Genomic DNA, 12,953 nt, shown 5'->3' on the forward strand with positions numbered 1-12,953 from the left:
TTGTTGTTTGCATCAAGAACGATCACTCCACTCCTCCATGAAGGTGGCAAGCGGAGAAGACTTCAGTGGGAAGGACTGAAGTTGCCACTACACCTACATTAAACTGACTGACCTGTAGTTACCAGGTTTATCATCCCTTTTTAGAACAGGTGCAATGTGCGAAATCCTCCAGGCCTCAGGCACCAAATGCATGTCCAAAAGAGATTGAAAGATCATAGTCAGAGCTTATCCAATTCTCACCCTTGCTTCCCTCAGCTTTCTCACATTCTTCGCATCTAGATCAGATGACATGTTTAACTTTGGAGTATGCCAATTTATTTTGTACGTCTAATCTATTTTATTCTATCTAGTATCTTTACTTATCCTCCATCTCCAACATACCACTGCAACAGTAACTTTATTTGAATATCATCTGTATGGTGTCTCAAAGTTGTGATTGTTTTTGAGTTACTCCAGCACATATAATGCACCATTGGTATTAAGATCGTCCAGCCTGATAAGGAGATGGTTGCTTGTCACAGGTTCCAACAGGGACCTGGGACCTGTCCCGAAGGAAGGGTGCTGACGCTAAATGTAAAATATCTCCAGAGATGCTGCCTGACCCACCGAGTATATTGGATGTATTCTGGAGAACGATAGCTATAGCTCTTAGGGCTAACAGAATCAAGGGAAATGGGGAGAAAGCAAAAATGGGATAATGATTTTGGATGATCAGCCATGATCATATTGAATGACGGAGCTAGCTCGAAGGGCCAAATGGCCTTCTCCTGCAACTGTATTCTATGAGTTACTTCAGAACATTGTGTCTTTTTTTGTAAACCACCACCTGCAGTTCCATGTTTCTACATTCCCCTGTCGAGGGTGCAGTGCTATTTACATTTTCCATTTCTGGGAACTTGCTCTACAAAGTGTCATCAGTCAACATTAGCAGAGAAGCTAGGGCTCGTTATTTGCAGTTTAATTCCCATCCTATCCCATCTATGTTTAGTCTTACAGAAATACCGCCATTGTAACCTAGCACGCAATACCTCTCACTGGACTTGAGCCTAAAGTGGAATGCCTCTCACTGGACTTGAGCCTAAAGTGGAAAACTTGATCAAAACCAGCAGTCGTGTTTTGTTCCCTGCTTTGTACTAAAAGTAGTCCCCTTTCCAATTTGCCTTCTCTCTGTCTTTCTGATTTAAACTGTGAAACATTTCAAGAACATGAATAATCCAATGGTAGTATGCTAAAAGTTATTACTCATAGTGTGCAATTGACACAATCTATTGTGTATATGAGGCATGGTAACAGTCCAGTTGAGAGCCTTTAATTTGGCATCATAAACTGAACAGAGTGCTAAATGGGAGCAATTTGCACTCGTTATTTTGTTAGATTGCTATTTAATCTAAGGGAAAATGATGCATTGTAAAACCAGGATTGAAGATACAAATTGTGCGATTTAGCAATGCAATGATCCTACCTTTAAGCACTTACGCTACTAGTTTAAAGTATAAAATCACATGGACCTGATTTTGATTAAAAGGTACTCGACCAAGTGGACCTGTTGGGCCCAAACCTCTCCTGCATTGGTGCAGCACCCTCTGTCCCCTCCCCCCCTCCCCTCTCCCCCCCTCCCCTCTCCTCTCCCCCCCACCTCTCCCCCCCATCCTCCCCTCCTCCCCCCCTCCCTCCCCTCCCCCCCTCCCCCCTCCCTCCCTCCCTCCCCCTGCCCTCCCTCCCCCCCTCCTCCCCCCTCCTACCCTCTCCCCTCCTCCCCCTCCCCCTGCCCTCCATTCCCCCTCCCACCCCCCTCCCTCCTGCACTCCCCCTCCCTTCCCCCTGACCCCCTCCCTCTCCCCTCTCCCCTCCCCCTCCACTCCTCCCCCCTCCACCCCCCTCTCCCCTACCCTCCCCCCCTCTCCCTCCACTCCTCCCCCCCCTCCACCCCCCTCTCCCCCCTACCCTCTCCCCCCCTCCTCCATCCTCCCTCCTCCCCTCACCTTCCCCTCCACTCCATCCCCCTCAACCCCCCTTATCCTCCCTCCCCCCCAGCACCCTCTCCTCCCCCCCTCCCCCTCCCCCACCCCCATTCCATCCCCCTCAACCCCCCCTTATCCTCCTTCCTTCCCCTCCCTCCCTCCCTCCCCCCCCCTCCCTCCCAAGGAGATAGATTTAAACTTTAAAATGTGAATAACTAAAAATATAACACCAATTTCAATGAAACTTCTTCCATTAGCACCAAAGGGGACGACGGTGTGTAAGGTGGGCCTAAAACTGTGGCGCTATCGTGTACCGTTTTGGCTGTAATTCAGGAACAAACAAACAAACAAACGAGAGTTTTAGTATATAGATTCAGTCACCTTACTAACTAAGAACTTAGATTCATGAGTTTCCATTATTAAATAATGCTGTGCATTAATCTGGACATAGAAATATAGAAAAATAGATGGAGTAGGCCATTCGGCCCTTCGAGCCAGCACCGACATTCAATATGAGCATGGCTGATCATCTAAAATCAATACCCCGTTCCTGCTTTTTCCCCATATCCCTTTAGCCCTAAGAGCTAAATCTAACTCTCTCTTGAAAACACCCAGTGAATTGTCCTCCACTGCCTTTTGTGGCAGAGAATTCCAGATTCACAACTCTCTGGGTGAAGGTTTTCCTCATCTCAGTCCTAAATGGCCGACCCCTTATTCTATGTTTCTATGTTTCATAAACTGTGACCCCTGGTTCTGGACTCCCCAACATCAGGAACATTTTTCCTGCATCCAGCCTGTCCAATCCTTTAAGAATTTTAAATATTTCTATAGGATCCCCTCTCATCCTTCTAAATTCCAGTGAATACAAACCCAGTCGACCCATTCTATCATCATATGTCAGGTCCCGCCATCCCAGGAATAAACCTAGTGAACCTACACTACACTGCCTCAATAGCAATAATGTCCTTCCTCAAATTAGGAGACAAAAATTGCACACAATACTCCAGCTGCAGTCTTACCAAGGCCTTGTAAGCATGCAGGTACAGCAGGCAGTTAAGAGCGCTAATGGCATGTTGGCCTTCATAACAAGAGGAGTTGAGTATAGGAGCAAAGAGGTCCTTCTGCAGGTGTACAGGGCCCTAGTGAGACCACACCTGGAGTATTGTTTGCAGTTTTGGTCCAAATTTGAGGAAGAACATTCTTGCTATTGAGGGAGTGCAGCGTAGGTTCACGAGGTTAATTCCCGGGATGGCGGGACTGTCGTATGTTCAAAGACTGGAGCGACTGGGCTTGTATACACTGGAATTTAGAAGGATGAGAGGGGATCTTATTGAAACATATAAGATTATTAAGGGATTGGACACGCTAGAGGCAGGAAACATGTTCCCGATGTTGGGGGAGTCCAGAACCAGGGGCCAAAGTTTAAGAATAAGGGGAGGCCACTTAGAACGGAGACGAGGAAAAACTTTTTCACTCAGAGAGTTGTAAATCTGTGGAATTCTCTGCCTCAGAAGGCAGTGAAGGCCAATTCTCTGGATGCTTTCAAGAGAGAGCTAGATAGAGCTCTTTAAGAAAGCGGAGTCAAGGGATATGGGTAGAAGGCAGGAACGGGGTACTGATTGTGGATGATCAGCCATGATCGTAGTGAATGGTGGTGCTGGCTCGAAGTGCTCAATGGCCTACTCCTGCACCTATTGTCTATTCTACAATTGCAGTAGGACCTCCTTGCTCCTAAACTCAAATCCTCTCACAATGAAGGCCAACATGCCATTAGCTTTCTTCACTGCCTGCTGTTCCTGCATGCTTACTTTCGGTGACTGATGTACAAGCACATCCAGGTCTTGTTGCACCTCCCCTTTTCCTCATCTGATACCATTCAGATAATAATCTACCTTCTTGTTCTTGCCACCAAAGTGGATAACCCCACATTTATCCACATTATACTGCATCTGCCCACTCACCCAACCTGTCCAAGTCACCCTGCAGCCTTATAGCATCCTCATCGCAGCTCACACTGCCACCCAGCTTTGTGTCATCCGCAAACTTGGAGATGTCACATTTAATCCCCACATATAAATCGTTAATATTGTGTTCCTTAATATCGTTAACCATTGTGTTTCTTTTATATCATCTCCCTTGTTCCCACATTTGCTTTGTCTATCATCACAGGATCCAAAAAAGTTAAATTATAGTAGACACAAAAAGCTGGAGTAACTCAGCAGGACAGGCAGCATCTCTGGAGAAAAGGAATGAATGGGTGACGTTTCGAGTCAAGACCCTTCTTCAGTCACCCATTCTTCTCTCCAGAGATGCTGTCTGTCCTGCTGAGTTACTCCAGCTTTTTGTGTCTATCTTTGGTTTAAACTAGCATCTGTAGTTCCTTCCAACACAAGTAAAATAATAGGCTAGAGATGTCTCAAGTTCCCACAACTTCACAGCCACAATTGGTAGGCATGAGAGAATTGGCATGGCACAATGGAGGCTTCGCATGTACAGAACCCAATTTATGTTCACAATTACTGTCAATTCCAACAGTATCTGTTGAACTCTCATGGATATTACTTGCATGAGAATGAAACTTCTCATCTGGAAACTTTGCCCCAGACATGTTATCACCCAAACCTGACATAACTTATTTGTGTAACGTTTTGCATTAGAAATGAAAGCAGCTTGACAACATGGCCCCTTAATTCTACTCAGCTTTTAGTAAGCTCGTTTATCTAGATTTTCCATTTCAAAGAATGATTGCCGACCTCCCAAAGTGTTGCAGTGTTATTTTTTTAGGTGCCGAAGCTGTCACTGGTGCCGGAGTGGCCGCTGTTAAATTCCCCGCTAGTTAAAATTCTCCGCTGTTTATTTTGTGTTTTTTTTTTTACAGAGGTGCCGGAGCGGCGCTCCATTGAGCTCCGGCAGCACTGTACCCCTGCCCACCCCCAGCTCCTATACATTCTTTGGTTTCAATATTTATATTCATAATCTGTGCATTGCTGTCAATACTAGCATTTCTTGCCCATCCGTTATTAACCTTGAGAAGATGTGGATAGTTCTGCTACAAAGCATGTTTACATAACATAAATTGAATATAATGCCGGCAATACACATGCCAATTTAGTTACAACACGATTTCGATCAGGAATTTAAACTTAAAAGTTACTTTGGGAATTAACAAGTAGAAAAATGATATATTGGATTTAAACTGTATATTCCTTTATGTCCCCTATTTCCACATTACTTCCCATAGTGATCAGACACTATTGTCTCTTAAGAACACAGCCTGCTACTTTAACTGTGGGTGGTCAATGTACTAAAAGCAGTCCCCTTTACAAACTGACAATTATTAGCAATATTGGAAAAAAATGAGCTTGAGGATTTTGTTCATAGATTCATGCAGTGGAATTGAGGTGCTGTGTTTGGATAAAGTGAAAAATGGCTAAAGGGAGTTAAGGTCAGCAGTTTAGTTTGATATTTTACCATTTAAAGGTATGTTTAAAGAATGAAATTGATGTCAAAAGTTAGTGATTTTATTTGATTGTGTTGAGGCGTGTTTACTGCGAACTTGCTTGTATTTAGCATTAAACTAAAACTTATCCAGAGGATTTAGACCACCATGGTGTAGTAAATGACATGCTCCATCAAATACAAATGTGAAAATGGTGGAATGTAATGATGACGTCCAGCTCAAATCATAGTTCCCATTACATTCACCCATCTTTCAAACAAGGGAAGGCATATTTTGCGTAGGCACCATGCGAGATACGATTACAGGACTGAACACAAAGAAAATACAAACATCGTAACATACCAAGATTCCCCATACACTTTCATTTCTGGCATTTCTACACTAGCATTTCTTCCCAGAATGGATCTGCACCAAGTTTCTTTCTAAAATGCTGGTTAAAATACATTTTAGAGCAGTGGAGGATAGTTGGAACGGAAAACATTCAAATTAGCTGTGAAACAGAGTAATTAAAATTATAAAGCATTGCAATCTCATCAAACACTCAGTCAATTTTATGGTGGGCTGATGCCAGCCATGGAAATATTTAATTATTGTAATGTTTTTATTGTTGCAGTTGTATTCAAATATTTACTACCGACAGTTGTCTTAAACATATTTTAATGTTTCTTTGCTGCAGACATGAAAATACATTTGAATCTATTTAACGAGATCATAATAGAGGACATATTTTTTAAATCAAACCAGTACAGTACTACAAACAGAAACTTGCATTTCTTGAGCACATTAAACAAAACACAAATACATCGATACATTTCAAAAGACCACTATTAAAAGCGATAGATAATATAAAAATGCTTTGGTATGAATATAACCTTGCTGCAGCCTGTACATTTTCCAAACATAGCAGCTTGATTTGAAAAAATCAACTTCCCATTCTCCCTATTCTCCTTTAAGAACTAGCAGCATTGAGTTTGTATATGTAAAAAAAACATCAATTTTTCATGTAATTTTAAGACATCCGTTTCCATTTGTTCTGAGCATCAGTAGGATGAAACACATCACATATTTTTAAAATATCAATGCCACAAAGGCACAGCTTTATTTAACTGAAAATCAAAGTATAACATTTTGTGTTTTAAGCATCATTTTAAAAAGCAACGAGTAATATCGTCACATTTATAGCAGTTTAAGTGACCTTCATTTGTACTTCTTTAAAGACAAAAAACGCTTGGAAGTTTCCAGGAGGCCTCTCAGATCTGGGTGAAGATATTGGTAAGTGCATATAAATAAAACAGTTATGAATCATGCATTAAGCTAACAACAAGAATATCATTCTACTGCCTCCTGACCTTTAAATAAGGGGAAGGAATTCTTTAACCTTGAAGTTACTTTTGTTTATATTCTGATGATCTGGTTTTATATTCCTTTAGCATTGGCTGTTGAATTTTGATTCGGAATCAAAATTTATTTCCACTAAACAAATATAGATAGATGTGGTTTTACAACAGTTTCAGAAAGAATATTTGATTTACTAAAGACAAAATTTTAAATTAAAAGGAACAAAGTCAGGACATTGCTGAGGTATTAAAACTTCTTGAAACTGAAATCTAGATTTGGTTGCATTCACCAAGACATGTTTGTTAAAGCGAACCAGTTTTTGGAGGAACCCTAAAGTGTACATCTCCGAGTCTCAACAGCAGCTTAGCACTCCAATAGAAAAAGTATTACTAATGTAAATGTCAGTTTACAACCACCATTTCATTGTTTTAACAAGGTGGTCTTCTATTTTGAAAGGCTACTCCCTGCCCAAAAACTGGAAAATGTGGCCATTTTATTATAGAATGGTTGATAAAAAGCATCTACATTTGCTTATTGCTACTTCTCTCCATTTCCAGGTGGATTTGAAAGTACAATTGCAATGTTTCATCGATGAATTGTTACATTCATTCTGCCAGAAATTCAATAATTTCTCAGAGAATTCATGTAAAATAAATCATAATCATGTTTCTCAATTACCATTGGAACATATGGTAGTGCCCTTTCTCAGTATATTGTTGCAAGAGGAATGCATTGAATAATTCTGAAGTTTGTTCACATTAACACAAATTATTTCAGCTGTTCTTTTTCCGCTGTCAGAGAATGTAAATAATTTGCGCAAACATCAGTGTGTAATCAAAAAGTGAAAACTACAGATGCAAAATGAAAACACGAAATGATGGAAATACTTGGGTCAGGTAACATCCGTGGAGAGGAAAACGGTTAACATTTCAATTTCATGATCGGTTATCAAACAGAAACATTAACTCTGTTCCTTTTTGTTCCACATACTTCCTGACCTTGTGTAGATCAAGCATTTTCTTTATTTCCATTAAAAGTCAGTGTGTATGCTGTATAATCAAGCAAAATCGGTTTTATAACTTGATTTCTGTATACTAAAATAAATATTCACATTGGCATGGGATTTGGTATTAGTGTTAATGGTTTTGTAATGGTACAGAATGGTTTTATTCAACAGAGTTAGCAGTTCCTACTGGAGATTCACTCAACTCTTTCTGCTAACCTGTTACTGCATTGTACCAATCAGGTTCAAGGCTTACACATGAAATTCTATGTAAAAACGTTTTTTATTTCTCAAGGCATTAGCATCAGGCTAAATGTTGAGTTGGTCATGAACAAAAATGCATTGCACTTCAAGAATTTCTGAATTGCTGCTGGTGTATCTCGGATGCATTAAATCAGAAAAAGAATCCTAAACTACTTTTAAATGAGATGGACAGAATCAAATTAATTGATAATACGCACCTTTCACTGTTCATATATTTGCTTGTTTTATTTGTAATGTATAAACAAATTTTCAGTAAGTATTTAAATAATATGGAAAAGCATGTTCCTAACTAACTCTTACCCTGTCTTTTAAAGCTAGCAGCTCAGTAAATGTACACTTAATCTTTCTGTCCACCTAAGTAATCTTCAATTTTCTAATTAACAAGTTTAGACAAAATTAGTTTTTTGTTCAACTAAACTATTGTCTTACTAAAAATATTAATATGGGGAATAGGGCTTCAGAAAATGGCACATTGTATAAAATGAGCAACAGAATCCTATGGACCATATACCTCAATTATCACTGTCATTGACAAATGCTTCACTGTGTGTAATCTGCTCCTCAGCCATCCTCTTATTCCCAATTTACAATACCAATTCGGCTTAAGAATGATCACTTGCAATTTTGTGCAACCTTCTGATTTAGAAAACAGCTACTAACAACCTTGAGTATTGCCCAAATAGGTGAGCAGTAACAAAAAAACCATCTTAACATCTAAATGCATAATACACAATTGTTGATTTACACAAAAGTTAAACCAGTCCTATCCTAAAATGAAAAATAGCCAAGCAGTGCTTAATTAAGTCACTAATGTATTTCAAACATGGTACATAGAAAACATTTCAGAATAATGTAGAATTTATTCCTCTGGATACAAATCAGTTCAAGGGATGCATTAATGATCTGGTTTCAATATTCTTAAATTCCATTAATTTATACTACCATATAGTATACAATGTTTTCTCTGGTAGAACATTGAATAGTACAGCACAAGAACAAGCCCTTTGGCCCACAATGTCTGCTGAGCATGATGCCAAGACCATCCCTTATCTACCTGCACATATCCCTCCATTCCTGGCATATTGATATTCCTATCGAAAAGCCTCTTAAATGCCACTACCGCATCTGCCTCAACCACCACCACCCCTGGCAGCACAAGGCTGTCACCACCCACTTTTTAAAAAAAACCTGTCCCACACATCTCCTTTAAACTTTGCCCCCCTCACCTTGGTATCGAATAACAGCTGTAATGTTTTTCTACTTAGGAAATAAATCACCATGCATCATTTCTTAAGTGCAATGAAGGTTCTGGATTTCATGAAAATTACACTTAATTTCTGTCAAAAATCCAACAATTTGCATGGCTGGATGATCTAGTTGAACAATCCACCTTTAACTGTACATGACATAAAGGTGCACTGTTTAACTAGATCACAGACACAATTTGTTGGACAAAACTCAATGTAATTTGAAGTGGGTCATTAGATTTTTGACCAACCCCGCTCCTTTGAAAAATATTCCATTCACACTGAAACTGTTGATATCAATGTTTCGTGTTCCTGTAATTAATCCTTAAACATTTTAAGCAAGCGTATTTAATTTTCACAAGACATTTTTCACAATGTTTGCAATTAAATCTGCGTGTTGATTCTAGGTGAAACAGCAGTACGAGAAGTCTTTGAAGAGACTGGGATAAGATCCACATTTAAATCACTTCTAAGCATCAGGCAACAACATAACCATCCAGGAGCCTTTGGGAAATCTGATTTGTATGTCATTTGTCGTTTGAAAGCTCTCTCGTTTGACATCAATTTTTCCCAAGAAGAATGCATACGGTGTGAATGGCTGGACCTTGAGGAGCTGACTAGGACAGAATATGCAACACCTATAACCAGCAGGATAGCCAAGCTATTGCTATATGGATGTAGGGAAGGCTTTGACAAGATTGATTTAAAAATGACAGAGATTTCAGCCATTTATACTGGTCGCCCCTACAAACTTTATTCCAAAACATTACCGGAGAAATTTGAGAATTTGAAATCAAACGGGCTCTGAATAAAACGACATCTACTAGAAATGCCATATTCCATTGAATCTAATCTGTTCAAATCAATAATAACAGAAGTACATCAGTACATCACTGATGAGATTTAAATTGGGTAAGATGTTACTCTCCTTAATGTGCAGAATTTCGCAATGCTTTTAAGATATGCTCACATCTCATTGCAGCTCTTCAATTCTGAAAATAACATTAAATTCCAAGTCTCATAATTGAACATTTTTAATTTTAAGTTAGAAAGGAGCATCCTAAAATGCCTCAAACTGAACATGGTATTACTGAGATTTCACCTTTTCCTTTATATTAAATATGAACTTTAGCACATTTACATCCTTTTGTAATTGGCAAATTGTAATTGGCAAAAAGGGGGGATTGCTGACAGAATGTTTTGCTAAAATTGTAACATCTTAAATTTATATCACCTGTTTATAACCAGTGGTCTCTGAGGAAGTATCAATCTTTATCAAAAATATCTCAGTTAATCTTCACCTTGGCCTAATGTTTCACCGTGTGACTTTATTCCTTCCCTTTTCAGCTGATGTAGACCGCCACCTCTACTCAGTTAAAGATTCTAATATTGGGACAGGAGAATGTTGGGACAGGAGAACTACAAGAGGTCCAAAGTGGCAGAATAAGATCTGAGAATTGCACACCTGGAACATGTTCCAAAGATGGAAAGTATATAGTCATGGGGGAATCTGAAAAGTTAGCTGAGAGTTTAAATTCAAGATGATGTCTGGGAATTAATATGGTTCAGCAACCATGGGTAGATTAGTGAACAAGACTTTAAAAAAACCCTGTCAGCTAATTTTCCATAAGATCAGCTTGGTATGAAAACAGTGACAACGGAATACAAAATGTGTGCTGGGACCAATAACAATAGAAACATGCACAGAGTCAAATTTGAAAATAGTACTGTTCGAACTATTTTCAGTTAACATTAGGAACGATGAAGAATGTCCAAATTGAAACAAAAGAGAAAGCAAGAAGGACAGATGTAATCGTATTCTTCATAATCTCTCTATAATTGTCAAGCTGGTATTGATCAATGAGGGGGAGAGGAGTGCAAGGTGGAAGTAAGAAAGAGATAGTTTTCGGCCCTTGAACTTTTAATCTGCACCGTCCCTATAATGTTACAATATATTCTGGATTGTTTATTTGTGCTACCTGATGTACTCGAGTATATGATATGATTTGTCTGGTTAGCATGCAAAAAAGTTGGGCACTGTATCTTGGTACACGTGACAATAATAAACCAGTACCAAATGAATTTGGACTCCATTTATTTCTAACAGAGGGTTAAAGAAACTATTTTTGTGAGGGTGAAGTTTTGTATTTAGTTGAACACTAAGTATTGTACTCGGTATAGTCTCACATAGTCCTGAACATGTTAGATATACAAATCCCTTCACTATAACATTTCATAATATAAAATGGTGTATATTCAATGTATCAGAAAGCATGTAATACAAAAGGGTTCTTTTTAAAAAAAAAACATATGGGGTTTTAGCGAATATCTAAAAGATAGCTTTTCTAGATGATTACGACCATAGCCATGAAGAACTAAAGGGCAAACTAAATTTACAAAAATCTCCATTATACAATCTACATTTGTGGTTACTTTACGCAGATCTATAATTTTCGAAACATGCAGAACTGTAAGTAAATACAAGGAAAGTGAAATTGCATTCCTAACTGAACAAGGAGCACTTTCCCCACACCTTTTGATGGGGATTGATGGTACATGCAGAAGATTACATATTTAGAATGTCGTGAATACCACATGGAGCAACGAACCAATTAATTATTACCGTTTATATAAAAAACAAAAATATTTTAATCTGGCTGTACAGAAGTATTTGGATATGAAAATAGAATTCTGAATTCTTTTCATGCTTGCAATCAAATAATTTAAGCCAATCAAACATCATTTGACCAGTGGCCACACATTAGTGTATGTATCCATTCTCCCAAATACTGTAGCTCTGCATCAACTGTTTCTTTAAATCAAATTATACAGCTGTTAGATATTATTAACAATTATTACATAAACCAATATATTGGGTTATACAAAGAACATTATTAAATTAGTGTTTATCTCTGTACCATTTAAAGAACCAAAGATGTGATGATGCTTTATTAAAATCACATTTTATGTAGCTTGATAGTGCACAGTTCATTTACTGCAGTTTGTAAGACTACCCAAACAACACAAGACCATGGTGACACATTACTGTATACATTTATACCTTTCACAGCAATAAAACAGTCATATCAAAAGTTAAATCATCACTCCTTAAATTAAAAAGAAAAGCTGGAATTGGATTATTATGAACACTTTGCAGACATTGGCAGAAACAGAATCGCCTTCTGTCCTAGTCCAGTTCTTGGTCCAAGTTTGTACTGTCCAGTCCTTTTGAGAGCAACATACCAATTTTCATATTTCTTTGAACGATAGGTGTTGTAGTTATTTGGCTCCAATCGTTCATGAAAGAAGCATTCGTCGGTTGGCAATTTCTGAAACAACAAATAAAAACTGCAGTTAATTTCCTAGAAAGACAAGGTAGATGTACCTTGAAGAGATAAACTCATAGGTAGATGTACCTGCAGGTCAAGCAGCATCAGTGGAGAGAGAAACAAAACTTATTTTAGGTCAGGGTTTCTTCTTCACTAGTGAAACAAGCATGTTTTAACATTGCAGAGGGGTAGATGGAGAGAACTATTAGCAAACTACAATTATTAATGGAAAAATTATTTTTAAAACAACAGCTGGAACAATATAAAGAAATAATCTGAAATACCTGTGAAGCAAAAAAGGCATCAAAATTTGTGGAGTTGCGAACAGTGAAAAGACTCAAAAGGAAACAG

At 38.6% G+C, this 12,953-nt stretch overlaps 2 protein-coding genes across 2 annotated transcripts in view; one reads left to right on the top strand and one right to left on the bottom strand.

Annotated features, from left to right (window-relative positions):
- Positions 1-11,344, top strand: part of nudt6 (nudix (nucleoside diphosphate linked moiety X)-type motif 6) — a 51,409-nt gene extending 40,065 nt beyond the window's left edge. The window contains exons 4-5 of the mRNA XM_078405470.1: positions 6,639-6,693; positions 9,681-11,344. Of these exons, the coding sequence (XP_078261596.1) occupies positions 6,639-6,693; positions 9,681-10,081 (456 nt within the window). The 3' untranslated portion in view covers positions 10,082-11,344. The remainder of the gene's footprint in view (positions 1-6,638; positions 6,694-9,680) is intronic.
- The window catches only part of fgf2 (fibroblast growth factor 2), a 48,978-nt gene continuing 42,171 nt past the window's right edge, over positions 6,147-12,953 (bottom strand). Inside the window, exon 3 of the mRNA XM_078405482.1 lies at positions 6,147-12,602. Coding sequence (XP_078261608.1) covers positions 12,414-12,602 — 189 coding nt within the window. The 3' untranslated portion in view covers positions 6,147-12,413. The remainder of the gene's footprint in view (positions 12,603-12,953) is intronic.

Source organism: Rhinoraja longicauda, chromosome 1 (assembly GCF_053455715.1).
Source record: "Rhinoraja longicauda isolate Sanriku21f chromosome 1, sRhiLon1.1, whole genome shotgun sequence".
Lineage (NCBI taxonomy): Eukaryota > Metazoa > Chordata > Chondrichthyes > Rajiformes > Arhynchobatidae > Rhinoraja > Rhinoraja longicauda.